The 19,737-nt window shown below is 36.9% G+C and overlaps 3 protein-coding genes across 4 annotated transcripts in view; all 3 read left to right on the forward strand.

Moving 5' to 3' along the window:
* Window positions 1-1,919, forward strand: part of LOC104895461 (hypothetical protein) — a 38,699-nt gene extending 36,780 nt beyond the window's left edge. Inside the window, exon 26 of the mRNA XM_048646030.2 lies at window positions 597-1,919. Coding sequence (XP_048501987.2) covers window positions 597-1,346 — 750 coding nt within the window. The 3' untranslated portion in view covers window positions 1,347-1,919. The remainder of the gene's footprint in view (window positions 1-596) is intronic.
* LOC104895463 (hypothetical protein) overlaps window positions 1-11,741 on the forward strand; it is a 94,734-nt gene extending 82,993 nt beyond the window's left edge. Inside the window, exons 2-4 of one of the 2 annotated variants that reach the window (XM_057396046.1) lie at window positions 8,491-8,554; window positions 10,977-10,999; window positions 11,313-11,741. In XM_057396046.1, coding sequence (XP_057252029.1) covers window positions 8,492-8,554; window positions 10,977-10,999; window positions 11,313-11,508 — 282 coding nt within the window. In that variant the 5' untranslated portion in view covers window position 8,491 and the 3' untranslated portion in view covers window positions 11,509-11,741. Of the gene's footprint in view, window positions 1-8,418; window positions 8,555-10,976; window positions 11,000-11,312 lie in introns of those variants that run through there. The other variant, XM_010681978.4, reaches the window with a different exon arrangement.
* On the forward strand, window positions 2,629-5,805 carry LOC104895462 (fibrillin-5, chloroplastic). Its single transcript, XM_010681975.3, has 7 exons — window positions 2,629-3,133; window positions 3,245-3,360; window positions 3,709-3,831; window positions 4,874-4,969; window positions 5,093-5,137; window positions 5,361-5,434; window positions 5,537-5,805. Exons 1-7 carry the CDS (start codon window positions 2,878-2,880, stop codon window positions 5,622-5,624), a joined length of 798 nt encoding a protein of 265 aa, XP_010680277.2. The 5' UTR covers window positions 2,629-2,877; the 3' UTR covers window positions 5,625-5,805.
* Window positions 11,742-19,737: the final 7,996 nt, after the last annotated feature.

Genomic DNA, 19,737 nt, shown 5'->3' on the forward strand with positions numbered 1-19,737 from the left:
GAACCGTAGAACTTGAGTAGAAAATTGAATGATCAAAACCTTACGTATGGTATTTAAAACATGTCATTTATCTTCTTAAAGTTTGGTGCTCATTCGTGGAATCATTTTCATATAAAGTGATAGAATAAATGTCTATATATCTTTACAGAATAAATTCTGAAACAGAAAAAATCTAGACTATACTGAGTCTGAGTATCATCATATTAATGAAAATATCTAATTCATAACTGGTGTGTCAAAAATGTCTACATTGGTCACTAGAAGAGATTGCTTGTGTGGCACTCTTGATGAAAAATATCCATAAAGATCTTGGAAATTCTTTCAACTACTTGAGGAAGCAGTAGGAGAGCAGTGGATCTCCACTCCGGGCTCCAGGCATAGTGCCTGGGTTCGAACCCTCATTCAGCCGTAGGCTGGTAAGGGGGGGGGGGTTTAGGGGGCTGTTGTGTAATTCGGGCCTTGGGCTTCCCTCAGAGGAAAATCCAGCCCATAATCCATGTATTCAAAGAAAGTAAAATTTTCAACTACCTGTATTGTGAAACGGGTCTACTGTCACTGCTGTTTTTGATCAAGTTTCCGTCTTGGACTTTTGGCAGGTCTATAATCACTTTGACTTGAAGTATGAAACAGCTTCTTTACTGGAGTCACGAGCTGAGCAGTCTTACCAGAGATGGCACCATCGCCACAACAAGGACCACAACGAAGACCTCCTTGAATCCATGCACTTCTACATTGAAGCAGCAGAAGTCCATTCCTCTATTGATGCTGGCAATAAAACTCGCTCTGCTTGTGCTCAGGCTTCCCTCGTCTCTCTTCAAATTCGAATGCCTGATATCGAGTGGTCACATCTGTCTGAAACCAGTGCTCGCAGATTACTTGTTGATCAGACACGATTCCAGGAAGCATTGATTGTGGCTGAAGCCTATAATCTTAATCAACCTAGTGAGTGGACACCTGTGTTATGGAACCAGATGCTAAGACCAGAAGTCGTAGAGCAATTTGTGGCTGAATTTGTGGCTGTGCTTCCTCTCAAGAATTCTGTGCTTATTGAATTGGCAAAATTTTACAGATCAGAGATGGTAGCAAGGGTAGACCAGTCCAATTTTTCAGTCTGGCTGATAGGAGGTGGTTTGCCTGCTGAATGGGCTAAGTATCTGGGGCGATCATTTCGCTGTTTACTAAAAAGAACAAGAGATATGACGCTCCGTTTGCAGATGGCTGCTATCGCAACTGGGTTTAATGATGTGATTGATGCATGTAACAAGACCTTGGACAAGGTGCCTGAAAATGCCGGACCACTTGTATTGAGGAAAGGGCATGGTGGGGCATATCTCCCATTAATGTAGGAGAGAAAATGAAGGTAAATACATTAAGTGATGTTGAAGCGCAGCCGGAAATTTTGTGATAGTATTGAATTTTCAAGTTCTTTCCCTAGCCTTCTGAAATCCTCCGATACCGTTGCTGCAGAAAGACTTGGGGCCTGTCTTCTTTCGATGTATATGAAAATCGTCGAAGCCAGAGATTGTTAGGGATGTTAATAGCAAATGATGAGAATCCTGTCAATAATGCACGTTGTTGCTGTCCTGTCTTTACTAGGGTCCAATCTTTTTTTTTTTGGAATGACAGGCAAGAAACTTTTCTCTAGTCATTAGGCAATTTAGTACTAGTGGACAATGTGAGTGTAGAAAAATTGATTCAGGTAGAAAGCTGACTGTTTTTTTGGCTAGCAATTGGGAGAGGCCAATGTTATTCATCTTCTGGAATGATTTTTTGTAAGATGTGCTGAGTCTGAAATTTTGTAGGACAAATATATCATTCTTTCATAAGGAAGTGTAAAAGTTGTACATATCAGTCCTTAACTAAAGGACAGTTTTTGAGTTATCCAGTGCTTGTTCAAGTTACTGAATCATTAAGTGTCTCTATAGGTTTGTGAGTGTTAGAACTTGTTTTTCAGTTACCGGTGATGTTTCCTCTTATTGCAGGCTACAGCTGATTTCCTTGTCAATGACAGATTGTTGATTTAGCTTTCAGAAACCAGGAACTCCAATTTTGATGTTATACGACAGAAGACTAAATTTTCTACTTTTGGTGAACTGAATACTGGTCCCTAAGAATTTCGATGTGGCTTTGGACAATTAGACTTATTTAACCAGATACCTAAATCGTAAAGAAAAAATTGCCAATACTCCCTTTTTGGCATAATATAAAAAACATGCACGATAATCGAAGTCAAACTTTAATCATTATTTACTTTTAATTCATGTTGATAAAATTTCTAAGAAAATAACATTATTGCAATATTTTTAAAAATATATTTAATAGTATATTTTTTAGTTATCATATTATAAGAATATTTGTAATCAGCAAATTTTTGTAAAGCGTGCGCCTCTTATACTTCGTTCGTTTTTATTTACTTGCTATAGAGAAAAATACACATTTTTAGATAGCTAGAGACGGAAAGAAAGGCACCACAATTCCACTTGAAGTACGCCTCCACCACATATTCTAATATTGAATGAAGTTTGATTTATGCTTTTAAGCATGCAAAAATAGTACTTTTATGTAGCAACTAGTAAGTATTATCAACTAGGGCTGGCGTAGGTAGTTAAGGGTCTTTCGCTCCTTAACCAAGATTTCAGGTTCGAGCTTCGGGTATGGAAAAAATCACAGTTGGAAGGGATACTGTCCTTTAAAATACTTATGCAAACTCTCGCAGAAAATTAATCCACTCACTGAATGCTGTGGGAAACTCCTCAAACCAGAAATTCCAAATCTTGTTAGAACGTTCACCTTTGAACTCCTCAAAATATAAACCACCAAAAAAACACCACCAGTGAGTCACTGACCACCCATATAATAAACTCTATCCCTCCTTCCATGGCCACCAATCTTATACAACCACCACTCCCAGCTTCTCACTCTCATTATCCACAATTATCCAAAATAAAAAACCCATTAACCTCATTCTCATTATTAACTCAAAAACCCAACTCTTCAAGATTTAATCACTACCCATTTTCTGGGTTTAGACTCAAAATTGCTGCTGTTATTGAAGAACAGAGCTCAGATTTACATGAGCGTGATAATGACACTATTACCCTCACTAAAGCTAGCATTTACCAAGCTATAGAAGGTAAACTAAATTAAACTCTTGTAAAAATTTCATTCTTTTTTAAGTTGGATAGATTAAAGATTCAATTTTGGCTTATGGGTAAATTTGGAATTTTTGTGTGTGATATTGTAGGTATCAATAGAGGTGTTTTTGGGATTACTTCTGAAAAGAAAAGAGAGATTGAGGATTTAGTGATGGAACTTGAAGCAAATAACCCAACATCCAATCCATTACTAAGTTTGGATAAGGTAGAGTGAAGATTTTGGGTGAGAACATGTATAAAGTTGACAACTTTTTAGCTTATACTAAGGGTCTGTTCTCCCAGCTTATTTTCAGTTCAGTTTAGATTAGTTCAGTTTAGATTAGTTCAGTTCAGACTAGTTCAATTCAGTTCAGCTCTTGACAATACTTTTACTCTCACATATCACTATTCATTTCAGTTCAATTCAATTCATTTCAGTTCAATTTAGTTCATATCAGTTCAGTTCAGATCAGTTTAGTTCAGCTGTTTTATGCCGAAGAGAACATGCCTTAATTTGTTTTGGTAATTGGTTTTTTTGTTTCTAATTATTACCATATATATCTGTAATTGGAAGGTTAGTGGATGCTGGAAGCTTATATATAGTACAATTACTATATTAGGTTCAAAGAGAACTAAGCTTGGACTAAGAGATTTTGTCAATTTAGGGGACTTTTTACAAATCATTGATATTGCTGAGGTATGAGTAATTTCATGTTTTACACAGAGCTGAGCTAATTTTTTCTTCAGTTTAGAAGTGATTTATGCTTTCTTATCCCAAATTAGTTGCCACATACTCTTTTTTTTTTAGATGTTGTAGTTTAGTAGTTACATACTCACTTAACCACCTTTTTATTAACCTTACAGTTACTTTAGATGTGCAAAAAATAGTGTATGTTGCAATTCATTTGTAATGGAAAGAGTAGGTTCTGTTAATGATTGATATTGATAGAGCCAAAAGACCATTAATGGAAAAGATCAAGAGGGAAAATAGATTACTCAATTGGTAGGTTGATTATAACTGTATAAGAGGATTAGTTGCACTATTTGTTGGTTGCCACTCACCAATCAAAGCTCCAATGCCCATATTAAGATGATTAGCTAATTAGTTAATGCGCTCGAGAACAAGGATGGTGCTCCCATCAGCGCATTCGCAGAAAACTTAAGACACCTCTATTCGAGAGCTGTTCAAATTTATAAGGTAGTTATAATCTGTTATATTTGCTAATGTTGGAGTTTGGACAACTCATATGTGCTCAAGACATATGTATGTAGCTCAAGATTATCGTGTGTGCTCTTGGGTTCAAGTAATAAGGTTGGAGATAGGTCTTGTTAAGTTGCATATCTAGTTTCGCGAATACTTTAAATGTGTAATATATTGAGTTTCAATATGGTGAAGTATATGCAATGGTTGTTGCTTAGTTTTGTTTGATTTCAATAATATTTCAAAATTTCCCCTTGCATGACGTGGATGCATAATAATAGTTGTAAGTGTGTAAGCAAATATAGAAACAGGAAGTCACAAATTATGAAATTCATCGATGAACCTATGCTTGATGGGTATAAACTACTTTTAGGATGAAATCTTGAAATCTCATCTGAATTTTGGCATAAACTAGTTCATTGCTGCTTATATCTTGAGATTTTCTGTGCGCACTTCTTTTGGAGAATAGAATTGTATTTTCTCCAAAACTTGCATAATGCTATTGATTTTGCCTTAATGATGTCCCAAAAAAATGGAGGGCAAAGCAGTTAACATAATCAACTTCAGTGCAAGAGGATTGAACCTGTTTGGTCAGTTGAGAATCCAGTCTTCTTTCAGTATTGCATCGCCATCGGTAAACTTACATATCTAGCTCTCTTACTTTTCTGATAAATGTACTATATTCTTCTTCTGGTGAATTTACTAAAAAGTCTTTATTTTTAGTTTCTGCCTTCCTTGATCTTTTCTGTATGTGCAGAGAGTAAACATCAAGTACGACAGTTCGCAGATCACCCCGGAGCAGGTTTGTATACATATATGCCTATTACTTTGTATTGACTTCCTCGGTTCTTAAATAATTGCGACACTTATTCACTGTCTCCAACGCACATCTTTGACCATTTTACTAAAGTTTGTAAAGTCGAAACTTAAGAAAAGAAGTGTTGCAATTATTTGAGACTTCAGGAATTAGTAAAAAAAATGAAGAAAACAAGTGTTTCTGATATGAATGTCACTAAACCTGCAAGTTGATGAATCTGTTCGCAAAAAATTATGGACTTCTACTCAACATTTTCAATCCAGAAGGCTGGCTGGAGATCACGTATCCTTTTGGTTCAAGTTGCTTACTTGCTTAAATCATTTCTCGTTGTCCACGAAAATAGCTACAGAGAACAGTTGATCCTTTAACACAAATCAAATAAAGATTTATAGACGACACGATGAAAGTAGGAAGAGATGACAAAGGCAACATCTTCATACTAGAAAGAACAACAGATAGTGATGAGTTGTAGTTAGGTCTTCTCAAGATGGCCTTATTCTTTCATCTACTTGAAGATTACACAAGGGGCAATGTAAACCATTGAGATAATGTAAAAGTATACAGGAATAATCTTCATTTCTTCATGTACATGTCATTTTGCGAAATGTAATTTTCGACGCTCATTAATAATATACACCACAGATTCCGTTTCATGTTCTATGGATTTTCGTAGTGTTGGTTGTTTTATATAAGCACATCTGCACATGAAGTGCAAGCTAAGTAGTGAGAATGGCTGAGTTGTTTTTGTACAAGTGTGGGAATAATTGTGTGTTAACCTATTGTAGGTTAACCTGGCATTCAATATATATAGTGTTTATATTACAAACTTATTACTATGAAAGTATCATTCTACCCTTTACAATATAATATTATCCTTTTACCTATAATATTATCCAATACACCCCTCAATCTTTACGGGGTGAAACAACGGATAGATTGGTACGATGCTTAGTAAATAAATCAGTAGATAGGCCTTTAGTAAATATGTCTGCAACCTGAGACTGAGTAGGAACATGTCGAACAATAAGACCTCCCTTGGCAACCATTTCTCGAACAAAGTGATAGTCAACATCGATATGTTTGCTACGATCATGATGAACTGGATTAGCAGTGAGATAAGTAGCAGAGACATTGTCGCAATAGACAATCACAGGACGAGGAGAAAATGGCCAATGTCAGCAAGAAGTTGCTTGAGCCAAATGTTTCTGCAGCTGTGTAGGCAATGCCCTGTATTCAGCTTCAGTGGAAGATTTAGAGACAGTAGGTTGCTTTTTCGAACGCCATGAAATTAAATTCTTCCCAAGAAAAACAACATATCCAGTAGTAGAACAACGTGTGTCAGGACATCCTGCCCAATCTGCATCAGAATAGGCAATAACAACAGTAGGAGATGCTGCTATATAAATAAAGTCCATAATCCAGAGTGCCCTGCAGATATCTGAAAATTCTTTTCACAGCATGAAGGTGAGTAGTACGAGGAGCATGCATAAACTGAGACACCATATTAACAGCATAAGCAATATCAGGACGAGTCATAGTTAAGTACTGCAATGCACCAACCATACTACGATAATCTGTGGGATCAGCAAGAAGTTCTCCATCAAGCAGAGACAATGTTACTCTAGAGACAACAGGAGTGGTAACTGGTTTAACAGTATGAAGATGGAATTTACGAAGTAAATCAGAAACATACTTATGTTGAGACAAAAATAAACCAGAGAGAGTACGCACAACCTGCACACCTAAGAAGTGATGAAGATCCCCTAAATCCTTCATAGCAAATTGAGAAGAAAGACATAATGAATTTGGCAACAAGAGGAGGACACATACAGTAAGTCATCATACAATCAATATAAGAAGAATAATGAGATGACCACGATATTTGCAGAGTAAACATAGAAGTGTCACAACTGCTGCACTTGAAACCAAATAGATAAAAGAAAGTTGCTAAACCGAGAAAACCAAAGCTCTAGGAGCTTGCTTCAAACCATAAATGGACTTACGAAGACCACAAATATGAGTAGGTTTAGATGGATGAACAAAACCCGGAGGTTGACTCATATAAACCTAGGCTCTTATACCATGTACAAGGGTGGGAATAATTGTGTGTTAACCTATTGTAGGTTAACCTGGCATTCAATATATATAGTGTTTATATTACAAACCTATTACTATAAAAGTTCGTACCCTTCTACCCTTTACAATATAATATTATCCTTTTACCTATAATATTATCCAATAGTTTTTTCAAGAGTAAAACTTGACGTTTTGTCCAAGATTGTCTTATGCAAGACAATTTTAAGTTTTAACAAGGTTGATCATATATTTACTATTTGTAAAGCACATATAAATAAGCGAAATTTTGAATTTGAGTTACAAAATTCTATTGCTAACCCAACTATGCTTAATGAAACATTCTACATATCTATACAAATATATTAAAAGGCTAAGGAGTTTTAGTTCATGTAATCTATGTGCAATAATTTTTTTAGAAATTGCATAGTATAGGGTTTGATCCTGAGACCTCAAGTACATATACTAAAGTTTTAACCAGTACACTAAGTTATATTTAGTGTTATTATCATAAAATATTATACTAATAAATGAAATTTTTTCTTATCCGGGGCATAGCCCGGGCCTAATAACTAGTTAACTTATAAAGATTGAATTGAGGTACATTGATTGAGCAAATGTCAACTAGTTTAATTGTAAAAGGTTTGAATCATTAATTTTCGATCACTGAGAGCGAGGGATGGCCTGGTAATTAGAGCTTCCCTCCCAGTTTCAAGAGGTATTGGGATCGATTCTCACCCTAGGTAAGTTAAGATTTCCTTTATTTCCCCAACTTGTCAAGTTTTCACCTTACCTTATTAAAAAAAAAAATAATAACTTTAGCTCACTTCCACAAAAAAGGGATTGTTAACACTCAAATTAGAGAATTCACTAGTCAAATCTTCTAATTTGAGTTCAAACCTCTAATTTTGCCACAAACCTCTCTTTACTAAACAACGCATATAAGACAACTCAAACTATTTGTGGGGAACGTGTCCAGATCAAGAAATAGTAGAACCCAAAAAATCTTAATAATACGGACAATATTTAGATTTGGGGTAATGGATTAAAAAGGTAATAAATGTCAAACCACCTTAATAAAGAAAAAATCGAGGTGAAATGGGCCATAATTTAATGGGCCTCTTAGTCCTAAGCTTATATACCACGCAGAATTTTCCACATTAAAAGCATCATCTTTATCATTTTGATACTTATAAAAAAAAAGACGAAACTTGTTATTCAGCAAAAATCTAATTTTGTTCTTTATTATAAAGTTGCAAAAAACCAATGGGGGTGACAAAGGAAGAAGTGGAGTCTTCTCTCACGTCTAAGCTCAACCCTATTCATCTAGTACTCTCTCTTACCTTTTATGTTACTCTTTTTCTTAAAAAAAATTTGTTTTGAAGTTTTTATCTTGCTTAATTAGATTGTTTTTATATATTTATGTGTATGTGTATAATAGTACTACTTGATTTTATAGTAGCATCATCATAATTTATGGGATTGTTGATTTTTTTGAGAATGCAAAAAGATGGGTGCACTGGATTTGTTGAGATTTATATATTTATAAAGAATTGATTTTGATGAATTATAGCAAACTTGGAGATTATGGGTGTAATGTTAATATAATTATAGCAAAATTTTGATACTTTTTTGGTGCAATATTCTCCTTAATACATAATTACATTATAGAATATAGAACCGCTTTCCCTGCAAAAAAGAAGTTTGTATTTTTAGGGTATCATGTTTGTGGCAATTGATTGCCATGATCAACAATTAGTCCTAATCTATGTTACTCGAATCGAAATCGGGTATGTTCATCAATGGGTGTTTGTTTGATTGGAGTATTTGGACTAGTATGCTATTTTGAGGGAGTTGTAACAAGGACCATCGGGGCCATTGGTATGGCTTCCTATCTCCCATATGGGAGACCAAGGTTCAAATTTTGGTGGAATCAAAATTTTCAAATTTGTTGTGGGTGGGGGAGGGGAGGGAGGTTGGGGCTTGTCTGGGTGAGTGATCCTGTGCGAGGGCATTCATCTTACCACGAGAATCCTGAAAGTAGGGCCCAAAAAAAAATTTGAGGGAGTTGTAGTGATAGTAGTATTCAAGCTGTGTTTGAGGTGGGAAGATGGGTAGGAACTTTTCAGATGATGAGTCCAAATATTGCAATGCAAGTCGTGTTACTCATGTAGAGCTTAATTCGATTAAGTGGGTGAAATTTAGATTGCTAATATCTTAGACTATGTCAAATTATTGTGAGTTAGAATCTAGTTTGATTAAACAATGTTCTGATCTTTATCCGTTGTTTTTTTTTTGTGCATTTCTCATTAGTTCGAGAAAATGTACTAATAAACCAATCAGTTCTATTTGAATTTGTTTGTGGTGCTGTACATTCTTATGTAGATAGAGTTTGGACCCTTCTTCTCTTAGGATGGGTTAACTTAAGTCGTTCAGGAATCAAGATAAAGAGGTGCATGTACGTTTGCCTGGTTTTGATCTATGTGCTATTGTGCTGTCAACATGTTGAGTGCCATACCCATACTAACCTGCTAAGATTTTATAAGGTTCATCAATAGGATATGTGCAAAAATTTATTGAAAGCTTTGTTAATTATAATACTTTTTTGTGGAAATCCTTTTTGTTGCACCTATATGATCACAGTTATAGTATTATATGTAAATGTAAGGTCTAGTTGATTAAGCAACAAGTCCAACCAGTTTCTAAGAAATTGTGAATGAGCTATACTCTGTATAATCATACCGATATTGGCTATAATGCTGTCTGATTAAGCTGAAGGATCTGAAAGGGAAGAATGACTTTGCAATGTGGACCTTCAAGATTCACAATTCATGTTTAGCCTTCCTATAATGATACCTATTGTCTAACAGTCCATCAATCTAAACTTTTGTTTGAATTTTTCTATCTGCACTATTTTCGTTTTTATTGGATATTGCCAGAAACAAATGGCAATGTTAGATTATGGTCGTCCATCCATCTGCTTAAACTATTTCATTTAGCCGTAAATGGTGTTCTGCTAGCTGAAAGCTATGAATCTCTCTCACCTTCATGTGTAAGATCTAGCAATATTAAGAGCATTAGCCTTTGAATTATGTGAATGCAAAACTGGCTATTTCATACATTGTTAAAACCTACAACCTTTTGTAAGCCTCTAATTTTGTAAAATTGTAGCTTTTCATATCCGATGTTCAGTTGGTTTTGCTTTCTCTTTGCGGAGTACTGCTCCTTTGAGGTTCTGTAGCTTCTGAGAAAGCTATCCATTTCTGACATTTTTATGAGGGGTCTCTCAATTGATAGTTGCTTTTAAAATATGATCACATATACTTTTGCTTATGCTCTGCGTATCATTGTTAGGCTTTTTCATATACCACTTTAGGGGGCGTTGGTTCATATGATTTTGGTATGAGATATGGGTTTAGAATGAGCAAAACTCATACCTAGTGTTTGTTTAATAAATTAATAGATTTAAAACCAATACCTCAAACCTTTAAGGTATGGGGTTTAGAAACCCAAGAGGGGAGGTCGGTATGGCGCATACCAATACCTCTAGGTTTCAAATAGAAGGAATAATTTCATTCTCAAATAAAACCAAACACATGTTATTAGGTATCAAGTTCCAAACTTATACCACCTTGGTTTCATTCTTGATTCCAAACTCATACCATTATATGAACCAAACATCCCCTTAGTGCTATAAAGATCCTTCCAACTCAAATGATTTTCTAATTGAGTTCTCCCTTTCGTGATGCAGGAAGTAATTGATACCTCTGGAGGGTAAGTTTCCTCAAAAACACTTTTTGGTTAAGCAAACACAATGTCTTATTACATAGCACACACCTCCTACGTTACTCGGAGTCGTATACTTGTCTGTCCCAGTATTTGACCGGGCTATGGAAACTATCCATTATTTTGGCCTCAAATAAAGTATGGAAGTATCCATACCCGTGTCGAGGATCTGGGGTACTTGAGGTGAAATAAAGAGTCCGAGTAACATAGTGTCCACTGACCAGACACAAAAAGGATTTAATTCATGTGCCTCTTTATGCTGAACTATTTTTTCTCGAAATTTTCTCTATGCTGAACTTAGGTGTGGTGCAAGTTTTGAAATCAAGATAGTTTCCGGACAGTTTGAGGGCAAGAGATTACTGGAAAGGCACCGGATAGTTAATGCTGCTCTCGAGAAAGAGATGCAAGAGATCCATGCTTTGTCAATAAAGAAAGCCTTGACACCAGAGCAATGGAAACAACAGCAAGATTCTGAGAATTCGCAAGCAACTGTCTAAGTATGCTACTCCAAGATGTTTGATGCAGCTGATGAAGTAGGGCCTGAGTGTTCTTCACAATTTGTATACCAAATCATGAGAGTATGTGTTTGTGTTGCTTATGTTAATACATCCGACATTCCTGTTAAAACCTCGAGGTTTTGCTGAACAATGTAATAAAAGTACATTATTAACTAGCTTGTTCTACTGTGAAACTATATCTAATCATACTCTAATATAGTTCATTTACTTAATGCGAGGGATCAAACCTTTGGAAGATTCGGCTCTGTTTGTTTTGAAGGAAAACATTTTTTTGTCGTGAAATAGTTTCTCTTTTTTTAGTTGTTGATTCCAATTTCCAACTGTGAAGAAAAAGGAGCATTTTAGGTTCAAAATCCCTTTTCATCAATTTGCTTTGGCATTGCTTCTCTAGGACACAATTACTTTCCATGTAGTCGAACAATGGAAAACTTGTTTATAACATCCTGCCTAGAAAATATGGAAAAGCATTTTTACTTCCAAATGTTTTCCGTCTAATCAAACAAAATCTTAGGTTTTTAACTAGTTTTTGTTGATTTAACATGCTTGTTTACTTCCCTCGATGCATTGTCAATTCACATTAGAAATTATGGATAAAATTTCATTGCTCATCTTATGAAGTAAAGAAAATTGTTTATGAAAATTGGATTTTGTTACATTTAGTGATTGACATACTTTCATCCTAGGTAAGAATTTGGAGAATCCTTATTCACCTGAGCTTCTTCAACCTTTTTAGGATACGAGTCTTTTAATTAATAACTAGTGAGTGTCCTGGACGATGCTCTGGGTTGTTACTTTTCGTAAGTTTTTTGTCAAGTGAGGAAAAATTGACGTAATGACATGATAAGTAATTGTATGACTTTTGAAAAATAAACTCTTAAAAGCTTGGGGATGAAAGCAATAACTTAACTTTCTATATAAGGAAGTGAAGTAAGAGTTTATGTCTATAATAGTCTCTTGTTATTGTCGTAAAAAGGTTAGCTATCTAACTACTTGTACAAATCTTTTAATGATATATATTAATAAGACCTTATGATATTTTATTTTGAAAGACTAAACAATGGCGTTATGTTGGATTAATGGTTAAGCTTCCACTTTTCATTTCAAAGGTCACGTGTTCGATTCCTTGTAACTAGACACTATTATACTTTAAATTGAGGGTGTTTTACTTGCATTAGAACCTTAGAGGAGAGTGTCACGTGGCACACAAACTTTTTTATGAACGTCTTTTAATATATTAGTACTAAAATTTTTTGCACGCGATGCGTGCTTGAATTTTTTTTCGAAATAGAAACTCGATTTTTTTCGGCATAAGAGTCAAAATTTGAACATTAGACATTGTTTTAGTTGCAAAATTTGATTGGTTTAGTTTCTGTCACTTAAGTCTCTCACCATTCTTTTTTTTTTTTTTTTACTTTTCAAAGTTAAATTCTATGAACAAAATAGATTTTATTGAATTTATTTATGATTTCTAATATTATAATTTTTTAGTTGATTTTTGAATTAAGTATAGTACTTCATAAATTGTAAAGAAAGTGGACACTTTGATTTCAAGTCAATTTTTTCATAGGTTGTAGTTTGTGAGTGATTGTTATAATTATATTTTTGGTATTTTTGTTTGAGCCACCTTTGATTTGTAAGTAAATTTGTAATTTAGAATGGGAAGGGGTAACATAGTCTCTTCATTCGGGACACCATAGCCCCCCTTCCCTTATATAATAGAGATATGTTGTACTTTAATTCTTGAATGAAATTTTACATAAACCTTTTTACCTTGATAATTAATCGCTATATAATAGAAAAAGATAGGTCCAAATATATGTAAAAGTTTTATTATATATAGGAAACACTATAAAAAAAGTAAATAATTTTTTTCCTTGTCTAACTTCTAAATTCTGATTTCACTACAAATACACCTCTATTTTTTATCATGGCCCACCATTAATTGTGAATGGTCTTGAGAATAGTGATTTGTAAGTAAATTTTTGTAAATATTTTTGTATGTATTCACATTCTAGATTATTAGTTTTAGTTTATACGTTAATTTTAAGTTTTTAATAAAGTTTCCTGATTATTTGAGTGATTTGCGTGATTTTTATAACGTGATTTTCTCAATTGTATGAGTGATTTGTAAAGTTTCTTCTTTTAAGTGATTTGTGAGTGAGTGTTATAAATTAATTTGCGGTTGTTTTTTTGAGTGTCGATTTTGATTTTGACATTCCTTTATAATTTAGAAAGGGGAGGGGGGCAAAATAGATATTTCAAAAGAGGACACCATTGCTCCCCTTCCTTTATATAATAGAGATAGATGAGTTTATATGAAAAACATACTTTTCATATAGTTTAAGTGTCATTAACAGAAGGTAGGTTACTCTGAATAAACAAAATATGAAGTTGACTCATATTTGTTTTTTCACTCTCCTTTTTCAAAGGGGGTAGAAATTAGAATGGTGATGTGAATATAACATTGCAGACTTTTTATGCCATGTACTTTTCTTCGAGGAGTCCATCTCTTTTTTTTTTTTGACGGGAAAAAAATTTTTGGAATTAATAATCAAAGGACTTATCATCCAGTACAGCACTATGGATACTCAAAGGAAAATCAAACATCCACCCATTGCCTCCATATTTTCCTTACACTTTCGGGCTATAATATGGGCCACTCTATTACCTTGCCTCTTAACATGAGAGAAGCTTACATCATTGCATCTTGACATACCACTAATGATATCTGTAACACACTCTTCCAAAGGGGTGGCTTCGCACCGCTTTGCCTGCAAATACTGGTATAGTTTTAGGCAGTCCATCTCTACGACCAGGTTGAGAAATCCGGCTTCGATCGCACTATATACTCCATGTCGCACACTGAGTGCTTCTCCAGTTCAGCATTAGTATGGGTCAGCAGCCCTTTACTTATCACCATCAAGACTTCGCCATTTGAGTCACGAACCACTCCCCCTAGGCCAACTCGCCATTTTTAAATACCGCAGCATCGGTATTTAGTTTTACCATGCTGCCACTGGGGATTCCATCTCACCGCATCTTCACTTCGGTTATTTTCACCCCTTGTTCGTATTTGGGCTTGGTTATATTCCTGCGTCCCTTTGACTGCTTTATCCACCACCTCGACGAACTCAATTCTCTTTCGATCAAACACCCATTTGTTTCTTCCAAGCCAGTATTCCACGCTAACATCCAGAACATAGCCACCAATCTTCATTTGTGTTACGTTCCATAAGGTTTTCGGTCCATTCTCGAAAGGACAGTTTCCTCTCTATATCAACGTCTATGCGAAGAGGAGAGCTATACACACCCTCACACTCTCTCCACATGTTATCATCATATGCTCAATAGTTTCTTCCGCCTCCCACACCTTGGGCACTCATCATCTAGGACCATACCTCTTCGCCTTAAGTTATGTCGAACTGGGACTCCATTATGTAATATTTTCCAGCCAAAGAGCTTAATTTTCGGGGGAATCTTAGAACTCCATAGTTGTTTCCACAGTCGCTTATTTTGGCTATGTGAGGTTGAGGGACTGTGCCCTCGCATTTCTAGTAGTTCATGGTAATATGCACTTCGAACTGAGTATTGCCCATTTTTTGTATGAACCCACATCCATTCATCAGGTCTTCTTTGAAACGGACCGGTATGCATTTTATGGCTCGACTCCCAAGGGTTAAATAATCTATCCACCATAGTTACGTTCCACTCATTCCCTACAATCAAGTCACTCACCTTCATGGTCCCTTCTAATTCTTCTGCATTACGTGGAGACTCCACTCGGAAGTTATGCAATCCCGGAACCCAGGGATCATTCCATATGTGTGTTTCATTACATCCCCAATCACCCTGCACATACCTTTTTCAATCACTTTTCTAGCAGAGAAAAATTGATCGACATGTAAAACTCATGCTAGGGGTTGTCTTTGCCTCTAGAAACGTACTTCTAGGAAAATATTTCCCACGCAGCACTTTGGCCATTAGCGATTGAGGTTTAGTGAGTATTCTCCATGCCTGCTTTGCTAGCATCGCCTTGTTAAAAACCTCAAAGTTTCTGATCCCCAAACCCCCTTCTTTCTTAGGTAGAAACAGTTTGTCCCACGCGACCCACGCCGTTTTCTTTTCATCCGCTTTTTGCCCCCAAAAGAAGCTCCGGCACATTCGTTCAATCCCATCAGTGATACTTTTTGGGATCGTAAAGCATTGCATAGCGTATGTGGTATGGCTTGAGCAACTGCTTTAATTAAATTCCCGTCCCGCCTGTGAAAGGCACTGTCCCTTCCATCCTTTCAGCTTTTTCCAGACACGATCATGAATTATTTGGAAAACTCGTTTCTTTGAGCTCCCTATGTAAGTAGGAAGACCCAGTATTTATCATGTCCCTCTACTGCCTTAAAAGCCAACTTCGTCTGAAGGATATTAATCTTTTCCTGATCCAGATTTCGGCTATAGGACATTTCTGACTTTTCCATATTCAGTTTTTGCCCAGATGCTGCTTCATAAATGGTAAGAACCTCCATCACATTCTCTCAACTTCTTCCTCCGTAGCTCTAACAATAATATGCTGTCGTCCGCAAAGAAAAGGTGTGAAATAGGATCCACTCTTCTCCCTATCTTCAACCATGAATCAACTTTTGCTTTCACATCCCTAAGTAGTGTAGATAACCCTTCTGCGCACAACACAACAGAAATGGAGATAACGGATCCCCTTGCGCGGAGTCGCGGATGGTGTAAATCTCCGTGAGTGTCCATTAACAAAGCAAGAAAAAGTTGCAGACATAACACACTTCATCACCAGAGTAGTATAAATCGCAGGGAAACCCAACTTTAGCATCATTTGTTCAATAAAACACCATTCCACTCTGTCATATGCTTTCTCATGTCAAGTTTGAGCCCCAAATACCCCTTTTTTCCAGTCTTTTTTTTCCTCAAAAAATGAAAACATTCATACGCCACAAGCACATTGTCTGTAATCAGTCGACCCGGAATAAAACCACTTTGACTCTCATGAATGACCTCAGGCAACACAATTTTCATCCTATTAGCGAGAATCTTTGACACTAGTTTATACATTACATTGCACAAACTAATAGGACGGTAATCAACTGGAGATTCACAATGTTTCTTTTTTGGGATTAACACTATATGTGTCTCATTTCAGCGCTTATTTCATCAACGTTGTTTAGCATGTTTAGTACTTTATCAACAACATCATCACCAATATGATCCCAATAAGTTTGATAAAATAGAGCATTCATACCGTCGGGTCCGGGTGCTTTGTTCGGGTGCATTTGTGACAGAGCTTCGGATACTTCATCTCGCCTAAATGGAGCCGCAAGCTGGGCAGCCAATTCTTCAGTAACTTTCGGCCTCACAAGGTTTAGAATGGGCTCCATATCACAGTTGGAATTTGATTGAAAGAGATGTTCAAAAAAATTCACGAAACATTCCATGATGTCTTCCTCCTCTTCATAACATATCCCTGCTTCATTTTTGATGCTGCGAATATTATTTCTATGCGCACGTTGGTTCGCCTTTTGGTGAAAAAATGTTGTATTTTTGTCTCCGCTCTCTATCCAGTTCTGTCGACTCCTTTGATGCCAATACATTTCATCCCTTTTCTCCAGTTCATTAATTCTTGCATCGATTGCACGCATACAGTGCATAACCTCGTCCGTTGGCTCTTGTTCCATCAGCTCCTTCATTTGGTGTTGACACCTACGAATCTCCTTGGCTACATTCCCAAACATTTTCTTACTCCAACCTGCAAGTTCATTTGAAGTCCTAGCAATGTTAACTCCAGCATCCACCCCTTTCCGCCATGCTTCTTTCACTACATCACCGCTAGCTTCCTCCCTCAACCACATAGCTTCGAATCTGAATCTCTTCGTTTTTGTCTATGTCCTCCACGCCTTTGCTCACCTCTCACACTAACAACAAGAGGTAAATGGTCAGATTTTCTTTTAATGAGATGCGATACAAAAGATCCTGGAAACTTCATTTGCCATAAGGTATTCATAAAGAAACGATCAAGACGCTCTTGTATATTCGCGTCACCTCCGCGATTATTCGACCATGTATACTCATATCCCACAAAGCCCATATCCATAAACTTACAATCCTCCATTGCACTTCGCAGAATCTCCGCCTCCTGCACATTGAAGTCCCCTCCTCCCTTCTTCTCACTAGCCAATAGCATCAGATTAAAATCCCCCCAATAACCACGGAATCTCCGTAGCTCTCGCCAAGGCTTGCAGCAAGGCCCCGGTTTTAAACTTATTTTCATCCTCCGGAAATCCGTAAATTCCTGTAAATCTCCATTCCCCCTTTAATCCATCATCCACTATGACATCAATATGATTGAGAGAAAAAGAGGTAACCTGAATTTGTATTTCATGTTGCCATAATAGGGCCAGGCCACCACTTCGTTTTCGTCCTTCTCCACTACAGTCTACCGCTATCATATGCTCTTTTTTTATTTTCTTTCGCACTGCTTCCATCTCATGTACTTTCAGTTTTGTCTCCGAAAGGAAGACAAGTTGTGGGTTCTCAGAGGAGATTAATCTCCTAAGAGCACTAGTTGCAGCAGGGCTCCCCAACCCCCTGCAATTCCATGATAAGATGTAATTCATTGTCCACCGAGGGCCCAATCAGTGAGGCCCGCCACTTCTTCTTCAGCATTACCATGTTCATTTGTGTGTTGAGTCATATTACTCATCCCTACCCGCTTCAAGTATCTTCTCTCTTCAATTTCTGCTTGTTCAATCCCATTAATCAGCCCTTCCCTTTCATTTCGTTTGGTGCCACTGAGGTTTTGTACAGTTTCCCCCTCCTTCATTCGCTGCCTCGCCACTTTCTCCATTTTTTACCTCCTTTCCAGTGATAGGCTGCTCCATAACTTCTGTATTCGCCTCTATGATCACCATGTCTCCCCCCGATCCCAAGGTTCAGTACATCTGTCCAGACCCACAGTATTTACACCTTTTTTGCACATGATCTTGTCCCCCCCAGATGACTCCACACTCACTCCCTCTTCTCTATCATTTCCCTTCACAGTCTCACCGTCTTTTATGCCCCAAGAGCTCATTCTATCCACTACCTTGGCGACTATATTAGGATCCTCTACTACTGCTTTCTTTTTTGGTTTCGTAATAAACAAGGCCCGAGCACATGTTGTATCTCCGACTCTTCCTCCTGAGTTTTCCCCAAGATTACCAGTCTTCCAAGGTGATGCTTTCAGCCATCCACCATATTTCACCACACCTTCATCCTCCGCATCCTCGTCATCACAATCCTTCGTTCCATGTCCTACTTTCCCACAAAAGAAGCAATACAAAGGGGGTCGTTCATATTTTACCTCAAAAGTCTCCTCCAGCCCCGATTTCATTTTACCTTCACCTTCGTGACAAGAGGTTTTCGCACATCATGAAGAATCCTGATGCGAACTGACTTGTCTATCCCCATTGCACCCGAGCTGTCCATTTTCACAAAGTTCCCTATTTTGTTACCTATGGCATTAACATTATTCTTGTTTAATCTTCCCTTAAACGGAAGATCATACACTCTTGCCCAGATTGGGAATTCCCATAGTTGAATCTCCGAGGGTTTACAGTTACCCTTCACATCGCTCATGAGAATCACATGTTTGTCGAAATGCCACGGTTGCCCGTCAACCACCCGTTGCTTATCTCTCCAATGATGGAATTGTACTACATACAAGTTTTTTCCAATATTTTTAATATCCATATCAAATTTCGCCTGCCATATATTCTTCATCGTATTTATAAAGGCCATCTGATTTATATGGCGGTTCGTCCAGATTCGTATGACAAGCCCTAATTCAGTTCGGGCTTCATCTTCCTCCGAATCCTCTTCTTGCCATTCCACCGGATCAGCGGCATCAGTTTTGGTTTGCCCTAATTCTCCCTGGTCCGATTGGTTGTCTCCTATCGTATTATTAACTTCCTTTTCGCTATGAGTGAGATCACGGTTTCCATTGTTTTCAGCATCCATGATTACAATCATGTGCCGATGATTATCACAGAAGAACCCCCTATGAGGAAACCCTAGTATCGAGACTAGCAAACCCTCCCAAGGTTAAACCTAGAGGGAACTTGAGGAGTCCATCTCATGCTACTATAGTTGTAGTTTTTTTTTTTTTGACGGGTACTATAGTTGTAGTTGAAGATTACTGCACAAGGTGTGAAC

The sequence above is a fragment of the Beta vulgaris genome, chromosome 6 (genome assembly GCF_026745355.1).
Source record: "Beta vulgaris subsp. vulgaris cultivar EL10 chromosome 6, EL10.2, whole genome shotgun sequence".
NCBI lineage: Eukaryota > Viridiplantae > Streptophyta > Magnoliopsida > Caryophyllales > Amaranthaceae > Beta > Beta vulgaris.

Excerpts from the sequence above, each read along its gene's own strand:
- LOC104895462 (XM_010681975.3), top strand. The coding sequence starts at position 2,878 with ATGGCCACCAATCTTATACAACCACCACTCCCAGCTTCTCACTCTCAT. Across the intron at positions 5,138-5,360 it reads CGCAGATCACCCCGGAGCAG|TTGATGAATCTGTTCGCAAA; the intron begins GTTTGTATACAT and ends TAAACCTGCAAG. Across the intron at positions 5,435-5,536 it reads GAAGGCTGGCTGGAGATCAC|ATTTATAGACGACACGATGA; the intron begins GTATCCTTTTGG and ends AATCAAATAAAG.